General features: G+C 37.9%; 1 protein-coding gene across 4 annotated transcripts in view; it reads right to left on the minus strand.

Moving 5' to 3' along the window:
• Positions 1-21,064, minus strand: part of Bmx (BMX non-receptor tyrosine kinase) — a 47,541-nt gene extending 26,477 nt beyond the window's left edge. For 2 of the 4 annotated variants that reach the window (XR_006847148.2, XM_046424339.2), the window contains exons 1-9: positions 20,886-21,064; positions 14,711-14,857; positions 13,470-13,574; positions 11,449-11,530; positions 9,246-9,365; positions 8,008-8,072; positions 4,345-4,520; positions 2,189-2,245; positions 44-115 (exon numbers count right to left, since the gene is read on the minus strand). Coding sequence is in view for 3 of the 4 variants with exons in the window: in XM_046424339.2 (XP_046280295.1) it covers positions 44-115; positions 2,189-2,245; positions 4,345-4,520; positions 8,008-8,072; positions 9,246-9,365; positions 11,449-11,530; positions 13,470-13,574; positions 14,711-14,857; positions 20,886-20,888 (827 nt within the window). In the remaining variant the exon portion in view is untranslated. The remainder of the gene's footprint in view (positions 1-43; positions 116-2,188; positions 2,246-4,344; positions 4,521-8,007; positions 8,073-9,245; positions 9,366-11,448; positions 11,531-13,469; positions 13,575-14,710; positions 14,858-20,885) is intronic. The other 2 variants (XM_058572570.1, XM_046424340.2) reach the window with 2 other exon arrangements.
• Positions 21,065-22,241: the final 1,177 nt, after the last annotated feature.

Here is a 22,241-nt window from a genome sequence, read left to right on the forward strand (position 1 = left end):
GAAGCCAATCCTGGATATAAATTAATATCTACATTTGATTTACCATGATATCTTTGAGGTGCTGTGATTTACAATATTTCTTTCCATCTGATAACTGCATGCAACATCTTCACTGCTGCAAAAGATGTTTCATAAGTTTATAAATTTATGCATACTTATACATCTTAAATGACAAAAGTAATTCTGTTCAAATATGATTTAGCTTTACTTGACATTTAGACCCACACATTTCATTTGGTTTGGAAACTTAAGCTAACTAATTATTTTCCCAGTGGTCTTTTCAGGGACTTCAATAAGAAGCAGTAGCTTGGCAATGTGCCTATATAATAATGGCTTATAATGACCCCAAATAATAACAAACCTGGATTAATAAATCATTTGACCTAGGTTTGCTCTGATTTTCTTATGGATATGTAAGCATTCTGTCACTTATATATTTAAAATAAGCTATTCTCCTCTTTGTTGTCATGATTATAATCAAAAGTCTTCAAAATGCTAAACTGTGAACTCTATGTGGACATAAATGGATAAACAGGATTTTCATCCTCTACCACCCATCATTTTATCTCTTCAATTTGGGTGAGACTGAGGAAGTGCCTTCCTCCCAAAGCCCCAACACTGTTTTATCTGGAATGTAGGACCTATTTCCTGTTTGCTTTCATAGACCAGGCTCTTTTTCAAAACCACATTTCATTGGCAAGGAAATGCTCTTCTGGCTCCATCTCAAAGAATGTCTAGAGAAAGCCCTTAAACACTGCAATGCCTCCCTCCCACCTTCCCACAGAACCTGGCCCACCAGAATGACCTTTCAGCTTTAACTCTTCATAAGAAAAGTCTTTATTTAAAAAGGCTAGGCAGGGCTGGGGTTGTGGCTCAGTAGTAGAGTGCTCGCCTAGCACCCATGAGGCACTGGGTTCAATCCTCAGCACCACATAAAAATGAAATAAAGATATTGTGTGTCCACCTACAACTAAAAAATAAATATAAATAAAAAATATAAAGGGTAAGCAATTTATTTAGACTTCTTGTTTTGAAGAGTTTGTGTAGAGTAGCAATCAATAGTACATCACTTTGGTTTATCCATATAAAGGAGTACTTTATAGACATTAAAAATAATCAGGTAGATTTCCAACAATGTGAATGTACTGAACACTACTGAACTATGCATGTAAAAAATGACTGATTGTGATAAATGTGTATTTTACCACAATTAAAAATTGAAATAAAATTTAAAAATTAAGTATATCTTCATGTGTTCAGATGGGAAAAAAATGTCAGATGTCAAGTGAAAAGAACAAAGGGCAGGGGCTGGGGTTGTGGATCAGTGGCAGAGCACTTGCCTAGCATGTGTGAGGCACTAGGTTCGATGCTCAGCACCACATATAAATAAATAAATAAAATAAACATATTGTGTCCATCTACAATTAAAAAATATTTTTTTAAAAAAAGAACAAAGGGCAAAGAAGACTGAGCAGTGGGAATCTGCTCATATATATATATATTTTAAAATATATATAATAATTATAAGATATACATATTTTAGCATGTACACAGAAAACACTTAGAGGAATATACATTTGAATTTTAAAAATTCAAGCTCCATGAAGACCTTTTAACAAGTATTAAAGTATTCTAATTCACTCATAGATGTAATGTAGCCCATGCTAAGATGTGAGTGACCAATCCTTTGTATAAAAAATTAGCTTTCTGAAGGTCTAGGGCAAATCCAGGGTCAGAATTAAAGGTGGTTCAAAATGTAAGGGTACATGTCAAAAACTTAGTATTCAAGATAAATAGTTCTTTATTGAAATATTAATTAATGCTAAAAAAAACCTTTGAACAAAATGTCAACTTTTGAAATGCAGATAGGATCTGGCAATTTATGAAAATGTGAAAATTGTACAGTCATTTTCACCACATACCTCCCTCAGGAAATCACTGAGCCTTCTATCAGGGAGGTGACCTGGAAAAACTTAACATGACATTCACTGTCCTTGGATCTGGGCTTGTTGATCATCTCCTTCTATAGGAACATTGGGCTACAAGCAAATAAATGCAGCCTTTTCCCTCAGGTACCAGGTATGGATTAATACACTTGGATACTAGTTCCACTTTAAAATGAAAGGGACCGCAGCTTATTATATTTAAAAAACAAAACAACAACAACAAACTAGAAGAATCCACTTACAGATTTTCAAATTCCATATGGCCTTGTGGCTGCATCATTGGTACAGTGAGACATTTGCTTTAGATAAAAAATAATGAGCATGGAAAGAATAGAGGAATAAGAAGACAAGGGAGAAAACAAAGAGACAAAGATAAGTCAGAGAGATTATCTGCATCACTGTGGGGAAAGACAGACATGGGTACCCTGTATGGAGGCTCACAACTGGATGAAAAGATGGCAGGCAGTGGACAATGTGATGGGGAGGAAGTCTGAAGCAGCAAATAAGAAAGGGAAGTCATGGCTAGGTGTGGTGGTGCATGCCTGTGATTCCAGCAGCTTGGGAGGCTGAGACAGGAGAATTGTAAGTTCAAAGCCAGCCTCAGCAAAAGTGAGGTGCTAAGCAACTGAGTTGAGACCCTGTCTCTAAATAAAATACAAAATAGGGCTGGGGATGGGGCTCAGTGGTCGAGTGCCCCTGAGTACCAAAAAAAAAAAAAAAAAAAAAAAAAAAATTTAAGTTTCTTTAAAAACAAAAACAAGAACTTCCGACCCAGAACCTTAAACATGGATGTGCACCCGACGAACTTCCGGATCCTGGGCCTTAAACATGAACGTGCGCCTGAGGAACTTCCGGATCCGGTGGCCTAAACATGGATGTGCACCCGAGGAACTTCCGGATTCAGGGGCCTAAACATGGACGTGCCCCTGAGGTCTGGGGGCCTAAACATGGATGCCCGAGGAACTTCCAGATCCGAGGGCCTAAATATGGACGGGTCCCTGAAACTTCTAGGTCCTTGTGCCTATAAAGGGCAGGGTGTGACTCTCAGAAGGGACATGGCCCATGAAGGGGAGCCGAATATGGGGCCTGTTGGGAGGCAGACTGAGCTGTCACACCTTGAACTTGAATGTGACGGTGGCCTCACTTCCTGGCCTTCCCCTGGGTGTCACTTCCTCCCCTTCCAGGAAGTGCCGGGGAGGAAGTGAGACCAGGGGCAGGGGCCAGACCCTGAGGAGGGACACCGTCTTTCTCCTGGCTTAGCCAGGCACCCAGCCTGGCTGGGGACGGGGACATCTTGTGACATTGGCTGCTTCCTGCATCCCTGCCCCAGGACCTCAGGGACCACAGGCAGAGACAGTCATTGATTCTCCCCTGGCTGCTGACCCTCAGCCCCGGGGTCCGCCCAGGGAGAGCTCTGTCTCCCAGAGGGTAGGGGACCCCTGTGACCTGCTGCTCCTTACCCACCATCATCCTGGGCAAGCACAGGTCAGGACACCAGACGCTACTGAGAGTGACATCTCCTAGATGGGTGGCTGGGGACTTTCCCTCTGTCCCCAGGCCTCGGACACTGGATGATCCCCCCCAGAGACAGAAAATAACCCCACACTGCCCAAGACTTATTTTTAAGCTTTGGATTCTGAAATTTTCCTGCTGCCACCTTCTTTGTGAAGCCAGTTTTTCAACGAGACAATATTCCAGGGGAAAAAAAAACAAAACAAAACATGGAGTCATTCAAACCAAGCTGACACATCTGGTCCTCCAAGAGAAATCTGGATTGGAGGGAGAACAGCCATTCTCAACTGGCGAAATAATGAAGTTCCCTTGTCCTTATTTTGTGTAAGCAAAATAAATAATCTGATGTTAACTCATCAAAAACAAAAACAGAGAAATTGCATGACCCTTTCTCCATGATCATCTTATGATTTAATTTAATATTTATTGAGCATCAAATTGGTCCAGACGCAGTGCCAGACCCTGGAGATATATACAATTTATATACCTTCAAGGTATTTAGATAGAAACTTTAGGCTGAAAAGCTTGAAAAGACTAATCAAGTAAGCTCCTTCTAAGCCATCTTTCATATAGAGAACATATTTTAAAGATTCTGTGTGTGAAATGTGCAGTTCTTTGGAAGAAGTGGGAACAGAAGGGAATCAAATGCTTAAATATCACTTAAAACATTAAATAAGATAATATAAACGGCAAGTCTATGCTGCTCAATCCCAGAAGAACCACACGCTTCCCCAGTTTTCTAGTTCAAGTACTGAACATTTTCTGAGTAGACAGCCCTATCTCAGCTAAAGCCTGTATCAACGGTTTTGAGGGTGAGGTCCAAGGCAGTGGGATCATGGGGACATTATCTACATGCTGAGCAGACAGCCCAAAAGCTGAGGTTTACCTTTTCAGTTTTCTTACTTGCCACCAGTCAGGGCAGTCTTCCCTTGGAATATATCGCATGTTGACATTTGGCTGGGAACTGAAGTTTTTCTTTGCATCAACGTCATATTGAGGTAGAGTAATACTTGAAGACGGTGCATCCATTTTGAGAATAGGAACTGCCCGAGGAATCTTTAGCTTTGAAGAACAGGAGATTTTACTACATCGTGGTGAGGCACAGATTCAGGAACTAGGAACTAACAACTAAAGTATATCAGCTCTTAAATTAGAAGGAAAGAGGGGAGGAAGGGAGGAAGAGGGGCATAGTAAGTATTGTTAAGGATATGGAGCGACCGTAACGTATACTTTTGCTGGTTGGAGTATAAAGTGGTAAAAACACATTGGAAACTTATTTGCTGAATGCACTAAAGATGGATGTGCATATACTCTATGACCCAGCAATTATGGGCATGCACACACACATACATGCACATATACTCTATGACCCAGAAATTATACACACACAGACACACTCTATGAACCAGAGATTACACACACACACACACACACACACACACACACACACATATATATATATATATATATATATATATATAAAATAGTGAAACAGAAAGATGTGGAAAACAACATTCATAGTAGAATATTTTGAATTAGATAAAAATTGGAAATTACTGAAGTGTTCATTAAGAGGATAAAATAGTAAATACACTGGTTGCAGAAGATTAAGTAATAGCTCCCCAATATGATCATGTCCTAATTCCCAGATGCTGTGATTATCTTACATAATACAAAGGATTTTGAAGATTGTGATTAAGGAATTTGAGGTGGAGACATTATTCTGGATTATAGATATGGGACTGATGTCATCAAAGGGACCCTTTTAAAAGGGAAGATGGTCAGGGATTAGAGAGAAGATATGAGCATGGAAGCAGAGGTCAAAGAACAGAGAGGCTACTACCCTCTTGACTCTTAAGATGAAGGGAGAAACCAGGAACCAAAGAATATAGATAACCTTCAAAAGCTGGAAAAGGCAAGAAAATAGATCCTCTCCTAAAGTCTCCAGAATGAATACAGCTCTGTGGAACCATTTTAGACTTTTGACCTTCAGAACTATAAGATAAAAAATTTGTGTTGCTTTTAGCCACTGAATTTGTGGTAATTTCTTAGAGCAGCAATAACAAAATAATATAGTGGCATAGTCATACAATGGAATTCTGTAAGCAGTAAGAATAAACTACAACCATACACTAAAACAATGTGAATCTCATAACTTGAACAAAAGACAGACAACAAATGACTATATACTTTATGATTCTACTTATGTAAAGGTCAAAACCAGGCAAATAATCTATGATATTGAGAGTTAGGAGAGCAATTACTCTTGATGGGCTATAGTGACTGGAAGGGAACATACGGTTCTATGATGTTCTGTTTCTTAATCTGAATGTGTTTTATACAGATGTGTTCAGTTTGTGAAAATTCATCAAGTGGAACACTTAGGATCTGTGTGCTTTATACTTCATCAAAAATTGTGTGAGGGGCTGAGGATGTGGCTCAAGCGGTAGCGTGCTCGCTTGGCATGCGCGGGGTGCTGGGTTCGATCCTCAGCACCACATAAAAAATAAAATAAAGATGTTGTGTCCACCGAAAACTGAAAAATAAATATTAAAAAAAATTGTGAGTGTGTGTGTGTGTGTGTGTGTACAAGCATGTGAGCACACATGTGTGAGCTCTAAATTTAATTTTTTCAAATTTATTTTCCTTTTTTTCAGGTATATCATTTATTTGGAGTTGAGGCTTTGACATTCTGGAAAATTTTTGTTACACAGGATACTGATATATATAAGCTATAAAATGGGTTCTTTCTAAAGATAAATGCATTGGAAAGTTCCTTAAATGGAAATCTGAATAGAATGGCTATCAAGCTGATTTTTATTTCTACCATTCAGAAAATATGTCTTCTATTTAGTGCTTTGGTAAGAACAAAACAGAGAAAAAAATGCTTTTCACAATACCCTTTCTGAACTCTGGTTCATTTGGGCAGTTTATAATCAGAATAGGCTTAGGAACCCTTAGTCACTGATTTGCTTGGCTGATAATTTTCAACACATTTCCCAAAGAATTTCCTGCCAGAGGTGAGATGCAATCGTTTCTAACTTCTTAATTATCTTCTGCTCTTAGATTTGTTTAAAACAAACTTCATTGGAATTCACACTTTTAAAGTGAAGAATTATGTGACTCTTACTAAATTTATCAAGTTGTATAACCATCATAATCTGTTCTTAGTATATTTCCATCACCCTATTAAAATCCCTTGTGTGCACTGACAGCCAATCTCCATTTCCACTCTGGCCTTAGTCAACCATTATTTGACCTCTGTCTGTATAGAGTTGCTGAATCTGGACATTGCTGTTGGGGCCATGATTTTAATGTAATGATGGGGATGGAACCCAGGGTTTTGTGCATGCTAGATAAGCATTCCACCACTGAGCTACACCCCTGGCCCAAGGGTCATAATTTTTAAGCTTTAGGACTGGAGCAAGTATCCAAATCCAAACAGCAATGTTGCTGATAACAAAGTGAAAACTCCAAACCATAATAATTGTTTCCTTTGGCTGCCATAACAAATCACTGCACATTTGATGGGTTAAAATAACAAAAATTATTCTTTCAGGAGCTGGGGATATAGCTCAGTTGGTAGAGTGCTTGCCTTGCATCACAAGACCCTGGATTCAATCCTCAGCACCACACACACAAAAAAAGATAAGACATCTGTTCTGTCATAAATATTGATAACTTTGCAAATGTGGATTGAAAATTCAAATTATTTAGATCTTCACATGGTTCTCACATAAGACCAAGAATAAGCATTAGGAAGCTCACTCAGGTGCTACCGATACCTAATCACGATAGGACCAGCTATGTAGGAGCATCTCTTTTTCACTAGATCCCCTTTGGCTTTAACCCTGAAAGGGTCAGAAGAAATCTTAGCCTCTCTATGACCCTTCCTCCAAAGCAAGCTGCCAGCTGATGCCAACTCAAGTTAGGTAAAGTGGTGAAGGTGTAACTCAAAATAATGTTTGGAGTCATGTGATTATAACATTGGATGGGACAATTCAGAGGCTGTTCTTGTGACTACTAGCAATTAGGGCAAAACATCATCTGAAAGTGAATGAAAACTATGGAATCTGCCTAAGACTTTTTCTGGCAGCTTTGGAGGAATCACGGAGGGAAAAATGATGTTGTTTTATGCTTGTGTCTCATTCCGTCACTGGGATATCTCCAGGAGTCAGTGTTGGCAATGCTGGTGGTAGGGAAACAATGATCGATATTAATAATTGCTGGTTACATGTGACACCATCTTAAGTACTTCTCTCCCATTCACCCTTTTTGTGTGTGTGTCACTATTTATAGGTTTACTGGTTAGGAAAAGACCTAGTGGTTAATACAAAAATATAAAATGTTACAATGGTTCTATTTGAATCCATTTTGATACCACCCATAAGTAGTAGTGATTGCTCACATTTTTCCTCTCTTTGCTAAGTGGTCTGCATGAAGTCTACATTTTCTGGTCTTGAATCTGGCAACTCTTCATTCATTTAATATATCCTGAGAATGAAAAACATTAAAACAAACAAACAAACAAAGAAAAACATTGACTTACCACCCTGTCTGGGAAAAAGGGAGTTCTGTGTTTCTCTTCATTGATGGCAATGTGCAGATCAGCATCTGAAATGTAAAACCAAGTATTATCAGAAGAAATGTGAAATAAAACAAAAACAAAACAAGAGAATGTTAAGAACTAATGGGCTCTTAACTAACTAATGTTAAGAACTAATGTTAAGAACTAGTTGTAGCTCAGCAGTAGAGCACTTGCTTGGCATGCGTGAGGCCCTGGGTTCCATGCTCAGCACCACATATAAATAAATAAATAAAATAAAAGATCCATTGACAACTAAAAAATATTAAAAAAAAAAAAAAAGAAGAAGAAGAAGTAAGAGAAGGAGCCGGGCACAGTGGCACACGCCTGTAATCCCAGTGGCTCAGGAGGCTGAGACTGAAGGATCAAGAGTTCAAAGCCAGCCTCAGCAAATGCAAGGCGCTAAGCAACTCAGTGAGACCTTGTCTGAATAAAATACAAAATAGGGCTGGGGATGGGGCTCAGTGGCTGAGCGCCCCTGAGTTCAATCCCTGGTACCAAAAACATAAATAAATAAATAAATAAATAATTTTTAAAAAGAATTAAGAGAATGAAACAGATTGTGTGAACAATACTCCAGACTCACTGAATTCAAACACAACATCTGGAATAATTCTGTAGCTTTCCTGTATGATGCCCAACTCAAACACCACTCCTCTATCATCAATTATTGATAACTTTGCAAATGTGGATTGAAAATTCAAGTTCCTCTAAATTCTATAAACTATTAATTTATACCTCGTATCTATCCTATATTTTAGTCACAGATAACTAATCTGGTTAGGTAGTACATATGAGCCTAGGGGTCAGTATTTCTGTCCGATTCCTCTTTGATTGGCTCATACAAGATATTTTAATAATTATTGAATATGAATAAATAATTCATGAATACATAAATAAATTTATTACATGCTTTCTGTTCTTATGATATTTGTTGATTTCTTTTCCACCCTTACATGGAAATAGATGCCCAATCTGTGAGAATGAAACCACTGTATGCGTTATCAGTGAAGTGATTATATGGTTTATTACCCAATCTGAATCATATGCCTTTAATAATTAGGCCAAATTGCCAGGCACCAAGTAAGAAGTCTTGAACAATGGGAGGTTTCCTGGCAAAGTGTTCCAGAATCTAGAAATTTGGTCCTAATGGGGGGGAGCCATCCACCCAGGCTTTAGTCCAACAAGGGGTCATGCATTACATGCTTCCCAGAGGGTACATCCTGGGGCCGCTTTGCAACTCTGCTGGCAGCACAGGAACTTCCCATCCACGAAGAACCCACTGTGGTACTTGATCAGCAGGTGGGGGTTGCCCCTTATCTCTGAGGAGCAGGTAGAAAGGAAACAAGATGTGAGCAGATGTTGGCCCAAGAGGAGAAACACAGCCAGCAAGCACTGTCATTGCAGAACAATAAAAACTCCATTTGCCAATAACTGAGGTAAGAGCCAGTGGTTCCTGAAGGATATGTCTTTCATTCAGAAGTTAATAAACCACAAAGAAAAAAGTTTAGCTATGTGCATAGCGAGAACAACACAATAACATATCATTCTTTAAAAAACACTAGTAAAAATGCATATACAAATCAGCTTGCTGTTGAATTTTAGAAATTCATCCATAGATCTAGTATGGAAGGACTAGATCTTAACAAGGAGACAAAAATTCTTATAGCTTACACTTCCCTTCACTTTTTATTTTGAAAACACTCAAATGTACAGAAAAGTTATAATAGTATAATAAACATTCATGTACCCTTAACAGATATTCACCAATTATTAGTTAAACATTTTGCTTTTTCTTTCTTTCTATACATATCATTATTTCTAAAATTTTTATCATTATTAAATTTTGCTTAATAATTTGAGAGTGAATAGCAGGTATTATGACCTAAATAATGTCAACCATAGATACTTCAATGTGTAACTTTTATTAACAAGAGCATTCTGGGGCTGAGGTTATGGCTCAGTGGTAGAGCACTTGCCTAGCATGTGTGAGGCACTGGGTTCCATCCTCACACCACATAAAAATAAACAAATGAAATGAAGGTATTGTGTCCATCTACAACTAAAAATATATATATTAAAAAGAGAGTGTTCTCTTATATAACCATAATACAATCATCACATTCAGGAAATCTAGCAGTGATAAAATATTACTAATAATATGAATTTCACATTTAAACATTTTTCTGACTGTTCCAATTATGTCCTTTATAGTCACTTACTTTTTCTGATCAAGGATCCACTCCAGAGTCAATGTGACATTTAGTTATCTAGTTGCCCTTGACATAGAATGGTTTCTTATCCTTTGTCTTTCATGACTTTGACATGTTTAATGAATGGCTTATGGGCTACTTTTCATGGAACAGGTACATATTAAAAAAAAACAAAAACAAAACTATAGGAATACATCAATATTTTATCCAAAGAATTTAATTTCTAATCTTGGTGTATAATACTAAATCTATAACAATTTAGCCTCTTTTGAAATACAACAGAAAAGCTTACAGGGTCTTAATAGAGATTCGTTTAAGAAGCACTGCTAGGTGGGGGATTTCTTATTTTAATCTCAGAAGATCTGCTCCTCCTTTAGAACCTACTCAAGGAAGTGTATGGAGATAATAATAATAAATATTTTGCTGAGTCACTGGGAAGATATAAGATAATGTATATAAATATTTGGCCCCCAAAATAGGTGTTCAGCTTTTGTAATCATTCCCTTAGTTTAACTCAGTTCAGTTTAGCTAAAAATGCTGGCATTAAAAAACTTCATTACTGAAAATTATTACAAAAATCACAGAAAGCAAAAGGAATAAAGACTCTAAAACACAACTTTCTGATTTTGGTTCCAAAGGATCCTTGGAATTTCTTGGGCACATTACTTGTCTTCCTGCTGTCTAAGCTGCTGGTCTCACATGTCAAGATTCCTAGGATTTCCTACTATGTGGATTTAGATTCCTGGGTAGCTAATTCTTTTTCCAATCCAGTCCAAAAGTTTGCACTGCAACACTCCCACCACCTAATAATGACAATAAGAGGAACTTTCTATAAAAATTGAAAATACAGGAGCTACAGGACTTACACAGTCCCAGTAAGACCTGGACTTTGCCCTGGTAAAGGCAAGCACAGTGGGTGGAAAGCAGGTGGCTTAGCTTCCCCAGCTGCTGGCAAGACACAATAACGAGCTCTGTGCTGAGCAGGATGGGGGGCGGGAGTCTGATCCTCAGGCTTCCTGTCTGTTAACAATGAGAATGCAAAAGGAGGATGGGTCTGGCATATTCCCTGAGGTTAGTAGGAAAATCAGTAGATTATTTCTTGGCATTGGGTCCTTTTACTGCTTTATCTTTCCTCCACCAAGCCTCAAGAGAATTCAATCCATGAGTCTCCTTTATATGACATTTTTATTACCTTTTTGTAATGCTTTCAACCACTGACTTCGGCTCTCTTCATTTGATGCATAGACATAGAGAAGTCCATCTTTATAGACAATCTGGAAAGGAAAGAATGTGGTTCATTTTGATATAATATATTGTTTATTAGCTTTGGAATTAGATGGAGAAAAATCTATACTTTTTGTTTGTTTTTATCTTCCACTTTTCAATTTATTTTATCCCAGACAGTTCAAATCTTTGGAAAATCATAGAAATTATGCATCTGACAGCGGTGAGCATTGAGGTCTCAGTAGGGATGCCCTGGACCGTGGAGAATTATGTTAGACATTACGTGTGTCTTACAAGGGTTCTGGCCCATCCATTTGCCCATTGATCAATTCCTTTTACAGCCCATTGAAAACCAACTGCTTTATCCTTAAAAATATGTCTAAGGATGGAATATTCTTTATTTTTTTCAGGTCATCTATCGGTCTTCATATATTCTGATCATTTTACAGTTCATCTTTACATTGAATAAAACTATGTCTACTTGTTACTTTAGTCTTGCTTTGTATGGCACCCTGGAAATCTCCAGAATAAATATTATTTTGTTTGTTTGTTTCTAAAGAAACTTGTTTAAATGTTTGAAGATTATAGTGTTTTCTCAAGATCCCTCTCTACTTTATTCTATTCTTGATAATAATGTTTAATAAATTTATTAAACACCTACTAGTTTCTGGGCTCTTTCCTAGGTACTATAATATTTTAATCCTATTTCGATTCTATGAAAAATATATGAGTATGCCTTTTTGTTAACAAATGAGAAAACATACTCAGAGAAAAGTTGAGTATGTGCTTATAGCTATACACCTGGTAGGATTAGGAGCTCTGCAGGATTCCAAAGTCTGTGTGCCTTTGAGTACCCTATGCTTCTGTGATGTGAGTTTGTAGCCTCTTCCATGAGCACACTCTTCCCTGGTTTCTCCCAATTGGGTAATGTAGTTATACTTGGAAATATGGGTTGTTGAGCAACTGTATTATTGTACTTCATTTTTGACTACAGGTCCCCAATACTAGCACTGGATAATCTGGCCATCTGAAAGACAATCCATCCAGGGCTGGGATTGTAGCTCAGTGGCTGAGCGCTTGCCTTGTATGCATGAGGCACTGGGTTAGATCCTCAGCACCACATAAAATAAATAAATAAAACAAAGATATTGTGTCCATCTACAACTAAAAAAAAAATATGTTTAAAAAAAAAAGAAAAACAACCCATCTGTCTTTAAATCAGAAAGAAGTGTTGATTATATAATAAAAGTGGGGCATGACTTAAATCAAGCCACTTCCAAAAGGTACTGAAAGGATACTCTCCGTAGTATACCATACTTCAAGGTAAAATTAAAATTTCTTAGAATGATGTGCAAAGTCCTTCATGATTCTGCCCTGTCCACCTCTCCTGGATCATCTCTGTCTCTCTCATGAGGCTTCTTTTTCAGAGTGACTCCTATCTCACACATCAGTGCCTTGACACTCCTGGTCTTTTGTTCTGCTGCCTTTCCTTTCTGTGCTGGCTTAAACTCTTATTTGTCCTTCCTAACCTGACATCTTGGCGTGAGCAGCAAAGCTAGCTTCCGCTTCCTGGAGCACAGTGGATATACTATGCTGACCTCCGTCTTACCACTTGTTTGTTAGTCTATTTTGCTACGTCCTTGTAAATTACCTTGGGGCAGGGTGAATATTTTATTCTGTATAATGTTTCTATTACCTGGAACCCAGCAGAGACACTCAGCAATGTTTGATAACAGAAATTGTCAGAGCTGAGACAGGTCAGGCCATTGCAGTTTATACTCTCATCTTGCTTCCCTTCCCTCCAGGGATGTAGATTGGTAGTCAGAATTTTAGCAAAATGTGCAACTCCCATTCGGGAATATTCCAAGTCATCATTCTCTTAACAAAGCGTTTTGCAATATTGTTATTTGTCTAGATATACTGAGTTCATGATAGAAAATGTCAAAGTGAAGAATCAACTACTCGAGGTGATGTTGTGCCTTGTTTTACCTGAAATGGGTACTGTCTCTCCACTGGTGTTTGCTCCTCGAGATTGACTTTCTCCACACATCTGATTTTCTTAATTTCAATTGATCCTTTTCTACTGCCTCTTTTCTGAATTAAAACACAAAATATTAGATTTCTCATGTGATACGCCATGGTACATAGGGAAAAGCATAAAGCTAAAGTTATGATTGGGAGAGAGATTTGGAGATGGTATGATCAATGGAGAATCACTTCCCTTTCTCTAGAGTAGTCAAGTGTAAACACACACATACTCCAAAAGCAAGTGTTTAAGTACTAGTTAAAATTTTGTTTGAGAATCATAAAATTGGGTTTGACCCCCCAGTTCCAAAAGAAAAGGGAGAATCATAAAATGTGTTTCAAATCACCTGCCATGTGGTTAATACACTCAGGAAAATCAAGAAATTTAATTCCCTAAAGCTTCTTCACTTCATTTCAATTTTATGACAGTATTTAGTGTGTTTTTACAAAGTTAAAATTCTCACCTGAACAGAGATATTTGTTTATCCAGTGTTGTTTTAAAGCTGCATTTCTGATCTTCAACACTATTAATATTTGGGGCTGGTGAGATCTTTGCTATGGGGCCTGTCCTACGTATTGTAGGATATTTAGTAGCATCCTGGAATTCACTCACTGGATGCCAGTAGTACTTGCCCCATAACTAGTTGTGACAACTGGAAATATCTCCAGTAGTTACCCAGTGTTCCCTGGGAAGCAAAAATGCCTTCAGTTGAGAACTACTATTCTAAAGTCATCTTTTTTGTTGTTGTTTTGTTTTTTGGTACCAGAGATTGAACCCAGAGGCCTTAACCATTGAGCCACATCTCCACATCCCCAGCCCTTTTTATTTTGAGACAGGGTCTTGCTAAGTTGCTCAGGCTGGCTTTTAACTTGTGATCCTCCTGCCTCGGCCTCCCAAGTTACTAGGATTACAGGTATGCCCCACCACACGGAGCTTATAAAGTTAAATTTGCTTTAGTAAAGTTAAACAACATGTACAAAATAAAAACACTCTTGCTTTTTATCCCAAAATAAAAAAAAAATTTAAAACCCTTCATTTTGAATTCATCACACTTTGGTTAAGGAAGGGCAGTGTAATCAGTGGATACCAGTTGATCTTTACTGCACAAGCTGAGAAACCTGATATTCTTTCACTGTAATCAAGTACTTTGTGGAGACTTAGGAAAAATAATAAACAGTATAAAAACAATGGAATAGAGTCTCACCATTTTGTCGTATTCATAGTAAGAAAGGTTTGTTTTAGTCAAAACAAAAAGCCGCTCTTTGTAATTATTTGGTGACATTTTCTTCTTTTGCTGTGACCTTTTGAGAAGAAGTTCTTCTAGAATGGATTTTGAATCCATATTATCGTCCTAAATAAAATAAAATAATTTGAATGAGTGTAGCCTCTAGCCAGGTTCTCTTTCAGCCTTCCTATATTTTACTCAACTGTTTCTCATTTAGGACTAATCTATATGCTAATTTAAAAAAATAAGATTATAAATAGCTACACACATACCTACAGCTTTTTCTACTGCCTTTGTTCTGAATTTTATAAATATGCTGATATTTTTAAACTTTATTTATTTTTTCTTATGTGGTACTGAAGATCAAATCCAGTGCCTTGCACGTATTAGGCAAGCGCTCTACCACTAAGCCACAACTCCAACCCAAATATGTTGATTTTTAAAAGCATTTTGTGAATTGAATAATGAACTCATTTCCTGGTCTGCACCATAAATTCACCATCTTTACACCACCCTCTAGACCACCTTATCACAATGTTCTTTATTCCTTAAGCATTCCTTAGGTGTTTGTTGAATTGAATAGGATATAATAAAATTTTCAAAAAATTGCAGTTCAGAGAGTTCACCATATATGAATTAATTCATCAACTAAAATTTCCCTCCATTTATGTGGCTAGTGGTTTGTGAGAGAAATATCATGGCAGATGACATTGTAATGGTCAGATCTTCCAAAAAGGATATGGGTATAATTTTAAATATTTCAGAGATTTTAAAATCAAAGTGATTCCTCAAGATAGAATAAAAGGAAGAAAATACTTGGAAATTCAACACAATTTATATCAAAAGAGATTTAAAAGACCTAAAAAAAAAATCAGTACATTTACAGAGTAAAACACTCTTGCTTTTCTATCAGAAGCATGTAAAGCATTGAGTAAGGTATTTTCGAAAAATAAATTCAAAGACTGTTGCTGTAACTTCAGTCTGATCTCAAATCTGATCATGAAAAAGACCTATGTTAGGCAGTAAGCCACAGAGATAAACTTTCTTTTGTTCTTTGCCTTCTCAAACTACATCATTGTTTATAGTTAGATGTCCACTAGTTAAGATCTTTGTTTGATGATCTGAGATAATTTACTTACCTCAAACTCCTTAGAGCCAAAGTCTACACGGGTCCCTAAGTTTAACTCTCAAGCTCTAAGCAAAAGTTAGTGTTCCGAGCCACCATCACTCATATTTCCTCTGGCTATGCCAGGGTTGGGCTTTAAAAAGAAGATATTTGCATCCTATTTATCACTCTTGATCAGGAAGCACCCACACAGGCATTGCTCTGTCTGACTGGAGGCAGGTGCCAGGTAAATCCATCCAATCAATTCTCACTGGCTCAGGACTATGAGGAGCCCACTATGGCCAAAATGAAAAGAAAAGGAGACTAAGAAAGATAGCCAGATGTTGTATAAACCACCATCGGTCCAAGCCACCTTTCCTCCTGACGTACACCATGCAACTCTGAAAGAGGGAATTTGGAAAACCAGCTTTTATTATTGATTTGCCTTTTTTATTTACTTAAAAATGGCACTCCGGACAGCTCACAGGAGAGCTATTTATTATTAATAATGAGGAGACTATTTATTAATTCCTAAAATGGCCTCCATGGCCTTTGCTTGACTTATGGACAGAAGTAGTGAAAATCTTATTCATTAAAAATAATAACTTTTTGCTTTGGATATTGTTCCACTGAGTTTTAAAATAGGATAATTCTTTTGCAGAGGTAGAAAAGTGGAGTGGATTCTTTTGAGCACAGTGGATGTTGTCCACAGTGGTCACTGGTTTCTTTGCTTGGGGCTAGGAGACAGGGCAGAGATCAGGGTGGAGTGGAGCTGGCAGGATCTACAGAGGCAGATGTCACACCATCCTTACATCTCTGCCTTGGTTGGAAACTCTATGCATATGCCTGCCTAGATAAGCTTTTCTTTTTTTGAGGTGTGTGTGTGGGGGGGTACTTGGAATTGAACTAAGCTGCACTCGACCACTGAGCCACATCCCCAGCCCTATTTTGTATTTTATTTAGAGACAGGGTCTCACTGAGTTGCTTAGTGCCTCACCATTGCTGAGGCTGGCTTTAAGCTTGCAATCTTGAGCCACAGGGATTATAGGCGTGTACCACCTCATCCAGTTTAAATTTATTTTTTTACATCCAAAATGTACAGCTAGCTGAGAATCTGCTTGAAATTCATGGAAACCATGCAGGTATACTTTTTGTGAGATGTAGACCCCTTTGGGGGAGCCAAACACTAGACAGAGCTTCAGGGCACACTTGCATTTCTATATTTAAAATTTTTACTAATAAAGCAGAAAGAGAAAAGTATAAAAACTTTTGCCAAATCTCTTTTATGCCTACAGCTAAAATATTACTCTTTAAAGAAGAGTGCTAATTAAATAGATCTGGTTGGTTGAACAGAAAGTTTGTTTTTTAGAATTTTTTCAGGTGCTGAATAAATTCATGACATTAAGTACACTTTATAAAATGCAAAACCCAAAGTCCCAGCAGTTCATGATGATATACACACTTTTCTATGTATGGAACTTTCATATGCATCACATTTAAAATTTTTTTTTCAAAATTTTATATAAAAATTAATGAGTGGCTGGGCTGGGGAGGTGGCTCAGTGGTAGAGTGCTTGCCTCGCATACACAAGGCCCAGAGTTCAATCCTCAGCACTGCAAAACAAATAAATAAATAAATAATGAGTTGAAGAAACCACTGACACATCCACAAATTTTCCTGTGTCTGTTGAAGAGAAGAAGAATATTGAGTAGAAATGAAGAAATGTATGAAGCCCTCAAGATTCTTCAATAAATCACCCAGGATTTACAAGGCTTGTTGCATCTGACAAAATAAAATTTGTCTAATTTCAACATAATTGTTCATTTCAAAATCTTGCCCATTGTGAATTTTTTTCTTTCATTTCTAAAATTATATGTGATATAGGTTTATTCTACAAAACCAAGAACTACAAGTAGGTGAAAGAATGTAAGTTTAGATTCTTTTTTTTTCAAATATACACAGGCACATGCTTATTTTCACAAAGATGGGGGTCACATCTCGTGCATGTGGGTCTGCAATATGCTGTTGTTATGTAACAAACACCTGGAGCCACATGTCTTTGAAGTTCTATCTCAGAGAGCCAGTCCCTCAGAACTCTCCTCCCCAAGGTGGACTCCAAGGCTTCCTTAACCAACTTCAAAGCCCTGTTTTGATGATGCATGCTTTTGTCATCTCCTGATGAGTTTCTTCAAATACAAGCTTTGTGGTTCACACTCAGGCTTGCACCCACTGTTCCCCTTCTATTTGCTCTGTCTCTGTATTTTCCCCTTTCTGCTCTAAATAGTCTAGATTCTAAATTAAAGGCATTTCTATGGTCTCACTTGATATAGGGGTGATAATTGGTGATGACTAATTTTTAGAAATGTAATGACTTCTTCCTTGTATTAGGACGATAAATAAACAAGGATCAGGTACCACTGTTGGTTGATTCAAATGCCTGTCCAACACCTGGCAAACCCTTCTCTGCTCAGCCTTTCCCCACCCCCCTTATTAAAGGGAAATTCAGTTGAGAAGGTGAAAGAAAAACTTTTCAAAATATAATGAGATCCTACACCTAGTTAGCATTAAACAGAAATCTATTTCCATAGAGGAGCAGGTGGGATTTGGCTGGACTCTCATTACCTCCCATGTAGAATAGAAATACTGATTTGCTTACCAAATAGCCCAGGCTGCCTATTTCCATAAGCACATAAAACTAGAGAGATATTAAAGCATAGGGAAGAAAAAAAAAAACTCTAGTTGCAATTAATACAGTATTTTCTACAAAGAAGCCAGTAAGCATTATGTAACCTATTACATACACAAAAGGCACATGTTGAATTAACAGGACTGTAATCACTATGATTATTTAGGATTTTTAAGGAAAGAATATTATGAGAGTAAGAAGTTCACATTTTGAAAGTCAATAAGAACATGCGACCTTAAAGATTGAAATAAATTTTAAGTGGTACCGAAGAGGCGTAGGAGGCACCCAAGGAGGGTGTTTAAATAGAGCTATTGAACCAAAAAGTCTATTCCCTGACTGGCTCATGATGCTGCCTTACAGTTTTCTTCTTTAAGAATGAGAGATGAGGACAGAAATTCCTTGTCCTTTTACTTGGTTCAGTTATATTCTTTTATTTTACATGTCATTTTTAGCTAATGATTTTGATTAGTGTCAAGTAGTTAAACAATACATATGTTGAGAAGGCAGTAGAGGAGGGAGTATGAGAAGGAGGAGGAAGATTCTCCAAGAGGGGACTGGGCAGGGTCTGAAAGAGAAATCTGAGGACTCAGTGACAAACTTAATCTTCAAATATTTGCCCAAAGCCAGACCCGCTTATCTTCATGCTAAATAACTAAACAGAGCACAATGGCAAGTCTCAACAGGATCAAGAAGCTTAACTCGGAATCAGGTGGCAGGCAGTGGTTTAAGAAGTCTTACTATGCTGGTCAAACCCAAATACCAGCTCCTCAAAACCTGACAAATTCCTATTTCACATGCAGGACAGAGAAAATTGGAGTTGATCTTGGCATAGTATGACAGACAGAAACTCTAACATGGACACTCAAATCCTCAGTATTTTGGAACACCATACGTTAATTACTCTGAAAGGAATTGAAAAACCAGACATTTTGGGAGGACTATTTTCTCACAAAGAAAACAAAATTTCAATGCTATTCCTGTTGGACTAAAATTTACTTTGAGTGTGAAATTCATGTTCAGCACTTTCTAGAGCTTTTGTAAGCCCTTTCTTCTTCTTTGCAGCAACCACTTTTCTTTTGTTACCTCCCCTCTGCCCAAGGCACTCTTTTGGGGCACTTCCCTTAGGAGCAAAACAAAAAGTGATCAATCCATGAGCTAAACAAACTGGATTAGTTTACCACATAATGCTGCTTAGGTTGATGTGGGTGAAAGCATCAGGTTTCGGTTCATTTGTATCCTTGCTGTTTCTATGCAACCCCATATGTTACTTCACCCTGCCAAACCTCAGCTTCCCCATCTGTAAAGGGAGTAAAAACAATAGCCACCTTGAAGGGTTATGAGGAGTCAAGAGAAAGTGGTAGTAACAATGCCCAGCACCCTAGTACATGTTTTGGAAAGATATCCCTTCACCTTCCCACTCCCTAGGCAAAATTTAAAAGTAGACCATAGTAAAGTTAAAATAATGAAGACAATGAAAGGAACCCCCGAAGATCAAATTTCACTTTTCATCCCCCTGCCTCCAACTGCTAGGCATAGAAGTTAATGGGAGGCAGAAAGATCTCTTGAATTCTCAAGTCAAAAAAAAAAAAAAAAGCAACTACTCTGTAGATTTGTTTCAGACTTCCCATCCTGGCACTCATTACCTTAAAATCAGGTTGAACCAGTCCCTTTTTGATGGTGTATTATACCATCATATTTCTTACAAATTAAAACTTGGAAGTTACTCATTGGCACCACTTGGGAGTTAATTAGAAATGCAGACTCTCAGGTCCCACACCAGACTTAGTGCATCTGAATCTGCATTTTAGCAAGATCCCAGTGATCCATGTGCACATAGAGCTTGAGAAATGGTGATGCAGAGCACGATGTATTTGTACTGTTTTTAAAAATCCAATGAAATGATCATGGCCCACAAGAACTTTGAGTGTAACTATATACTTAACCTTCTCATCTTTCTATGTCTGCCTAAAATACCACCAAGTCTCTGATTTAGGGAGACTTCAGGAAACTAAGAACCAATATTTATAGCTAAATTAACATCATGAAAGTATAAAGAAGATATAAGTGAAAATTCTGTCTTTTTGAAAGCAGTTACAAAGTCAATATAAAAAGCAGTTAGCAGAGGAAATAGCACAATTTGATAGCTTTTGATGAGATTTTGAGCAAGCAGTAAATTCACAATAGCAGTCTAAGCCTCTGGTCCCCAAATTACACCTTCCAAAGTGCCAGGGGAAGCCCCAACAATTTCATATTCATAATTTGGTATTACTTTTTCCTATAATTTCAAGCCCCATGACACCTGGATCTGAATCTATTTTCTTGTAGGATGTGACAGTGCATAGCCACCTGCCACTAAAACGCACCATTTTGGCGTGTTTGGTCGCCTGGGTCCACTGTGGTGAAGTTAATCTGCTCTCCCAGGAACACAGCTGAGGCTGTCCTCTTCCCAGTAGCAGCAAATCGGCTCACATTTTCTTGGCTGCTGGGTCAGAAATGGCTACATTACTCAGTGTCCCCCAAACGTTTATTGTCCTGCAGGGCCTTACACAATCCTACAGGAAACCACGCTCAACACTTAGCCAACACTTGTTGATCTGATTGAATGCAACAAAAACGGAGACAAAAGCATATTTCATAAAGGTTCCAACTTTGATAACTACAGCTCCTGCTTTTCCCAGGCAGCACTCGGGTACGTGCGATAACCCTGCCTTTGTTTAGAGAACTCTGTGCTGGAAAGAACAAGAAAATCTCTCAGCAAAACGGGACTGCTGACGCTGACTTCTCTCACAGGACTTGGTCAGGAAACCATTAGGTAATGCCAAAGGGCACAGAGAATAAGCAATGAAAACTTCAACTCAACACTTGGACAAAGGGAGCCTGCAAAAGGCAAAAGAATAGTTCCTATGACCAAAAAGGAGCACACTTCCACAGTTGCAATTATTAAGAATCTAGAAACAGAAAGGAGTTCAGTACAATGCACCAAGATTACAATGAAAAGGTGTGATTGTTACTTTATATCATGACAATATCACCATGTTTGGCTTTACGTGTTCTGTTAGGTAGTAGCAACCAATGAGCAGTGAAATGCAGGCAAGGTCACAAGTGTTCTTTAAATTACTTTAGGATCTTCTTTAAGTGACTTCCAAAATAGATGAGAAAGCAAAGGGTGGTAGTTAATTTCTAAAAAAGAAACAGTAGCAAGGGAGCTATTTGTAAAACTCATCAAGAGAAAAGAATTAATGGGACTAACTCTTGACAGGATACACTGAGGTTGATGTAAAGCTAGGAATTATGGCTATAAGTGTCTCCAATTGTCTAGGAAGGAAGATTCCTTTAACAGTAAAGGTACACTAAGGTAACTTCTGACCAGCTATTGCCCACTGTGCCCACATTAACATGAGATTGACTTGTAGATGAAGCCCCCCTAAATAGGATGGCCATCATGACAGTTCTGGAGAGGACCAACTAAGATCAAAAACTTCACCATCCAATGTGAAGTAGGAGTTGAACACCTGATTGGCAAAGAGTACAGAAGGTGTTGCCAGTTCCCCTGGTAAACATCAAACAGTAATAAATTTGTAGACAGCATTGTCTCCTTGCTGTTCTCTGCTCAGAGATGGCTCACTCTATCTGGAGAGTGTTCTCTGCTTAAGCCTCATTTTGCTTTTACTTTACTTTCTAGACTAAAATAAAGTTCTCTTGCATGACTTTTGGAGTCA

The sequence above is a fragment of the Marmota monax genome, unplaced genomic scaffold (genome assembly GCF_021218885.2).
Source record: "Marmota monax isolate L192 unplaced genomic scaffold, Marmota_monax_Labrador192_F-V1.1 WCK01_AAM20220418_F8-fsc00089, whole genome shotgun sequence".
NCBI classification, from domain to species: domain Eukaryota; kingdom Metazoa; phylum Chordata; class Mammalia; order Rodentia; family Sciuridae; genus Marmota; species Marmota monax.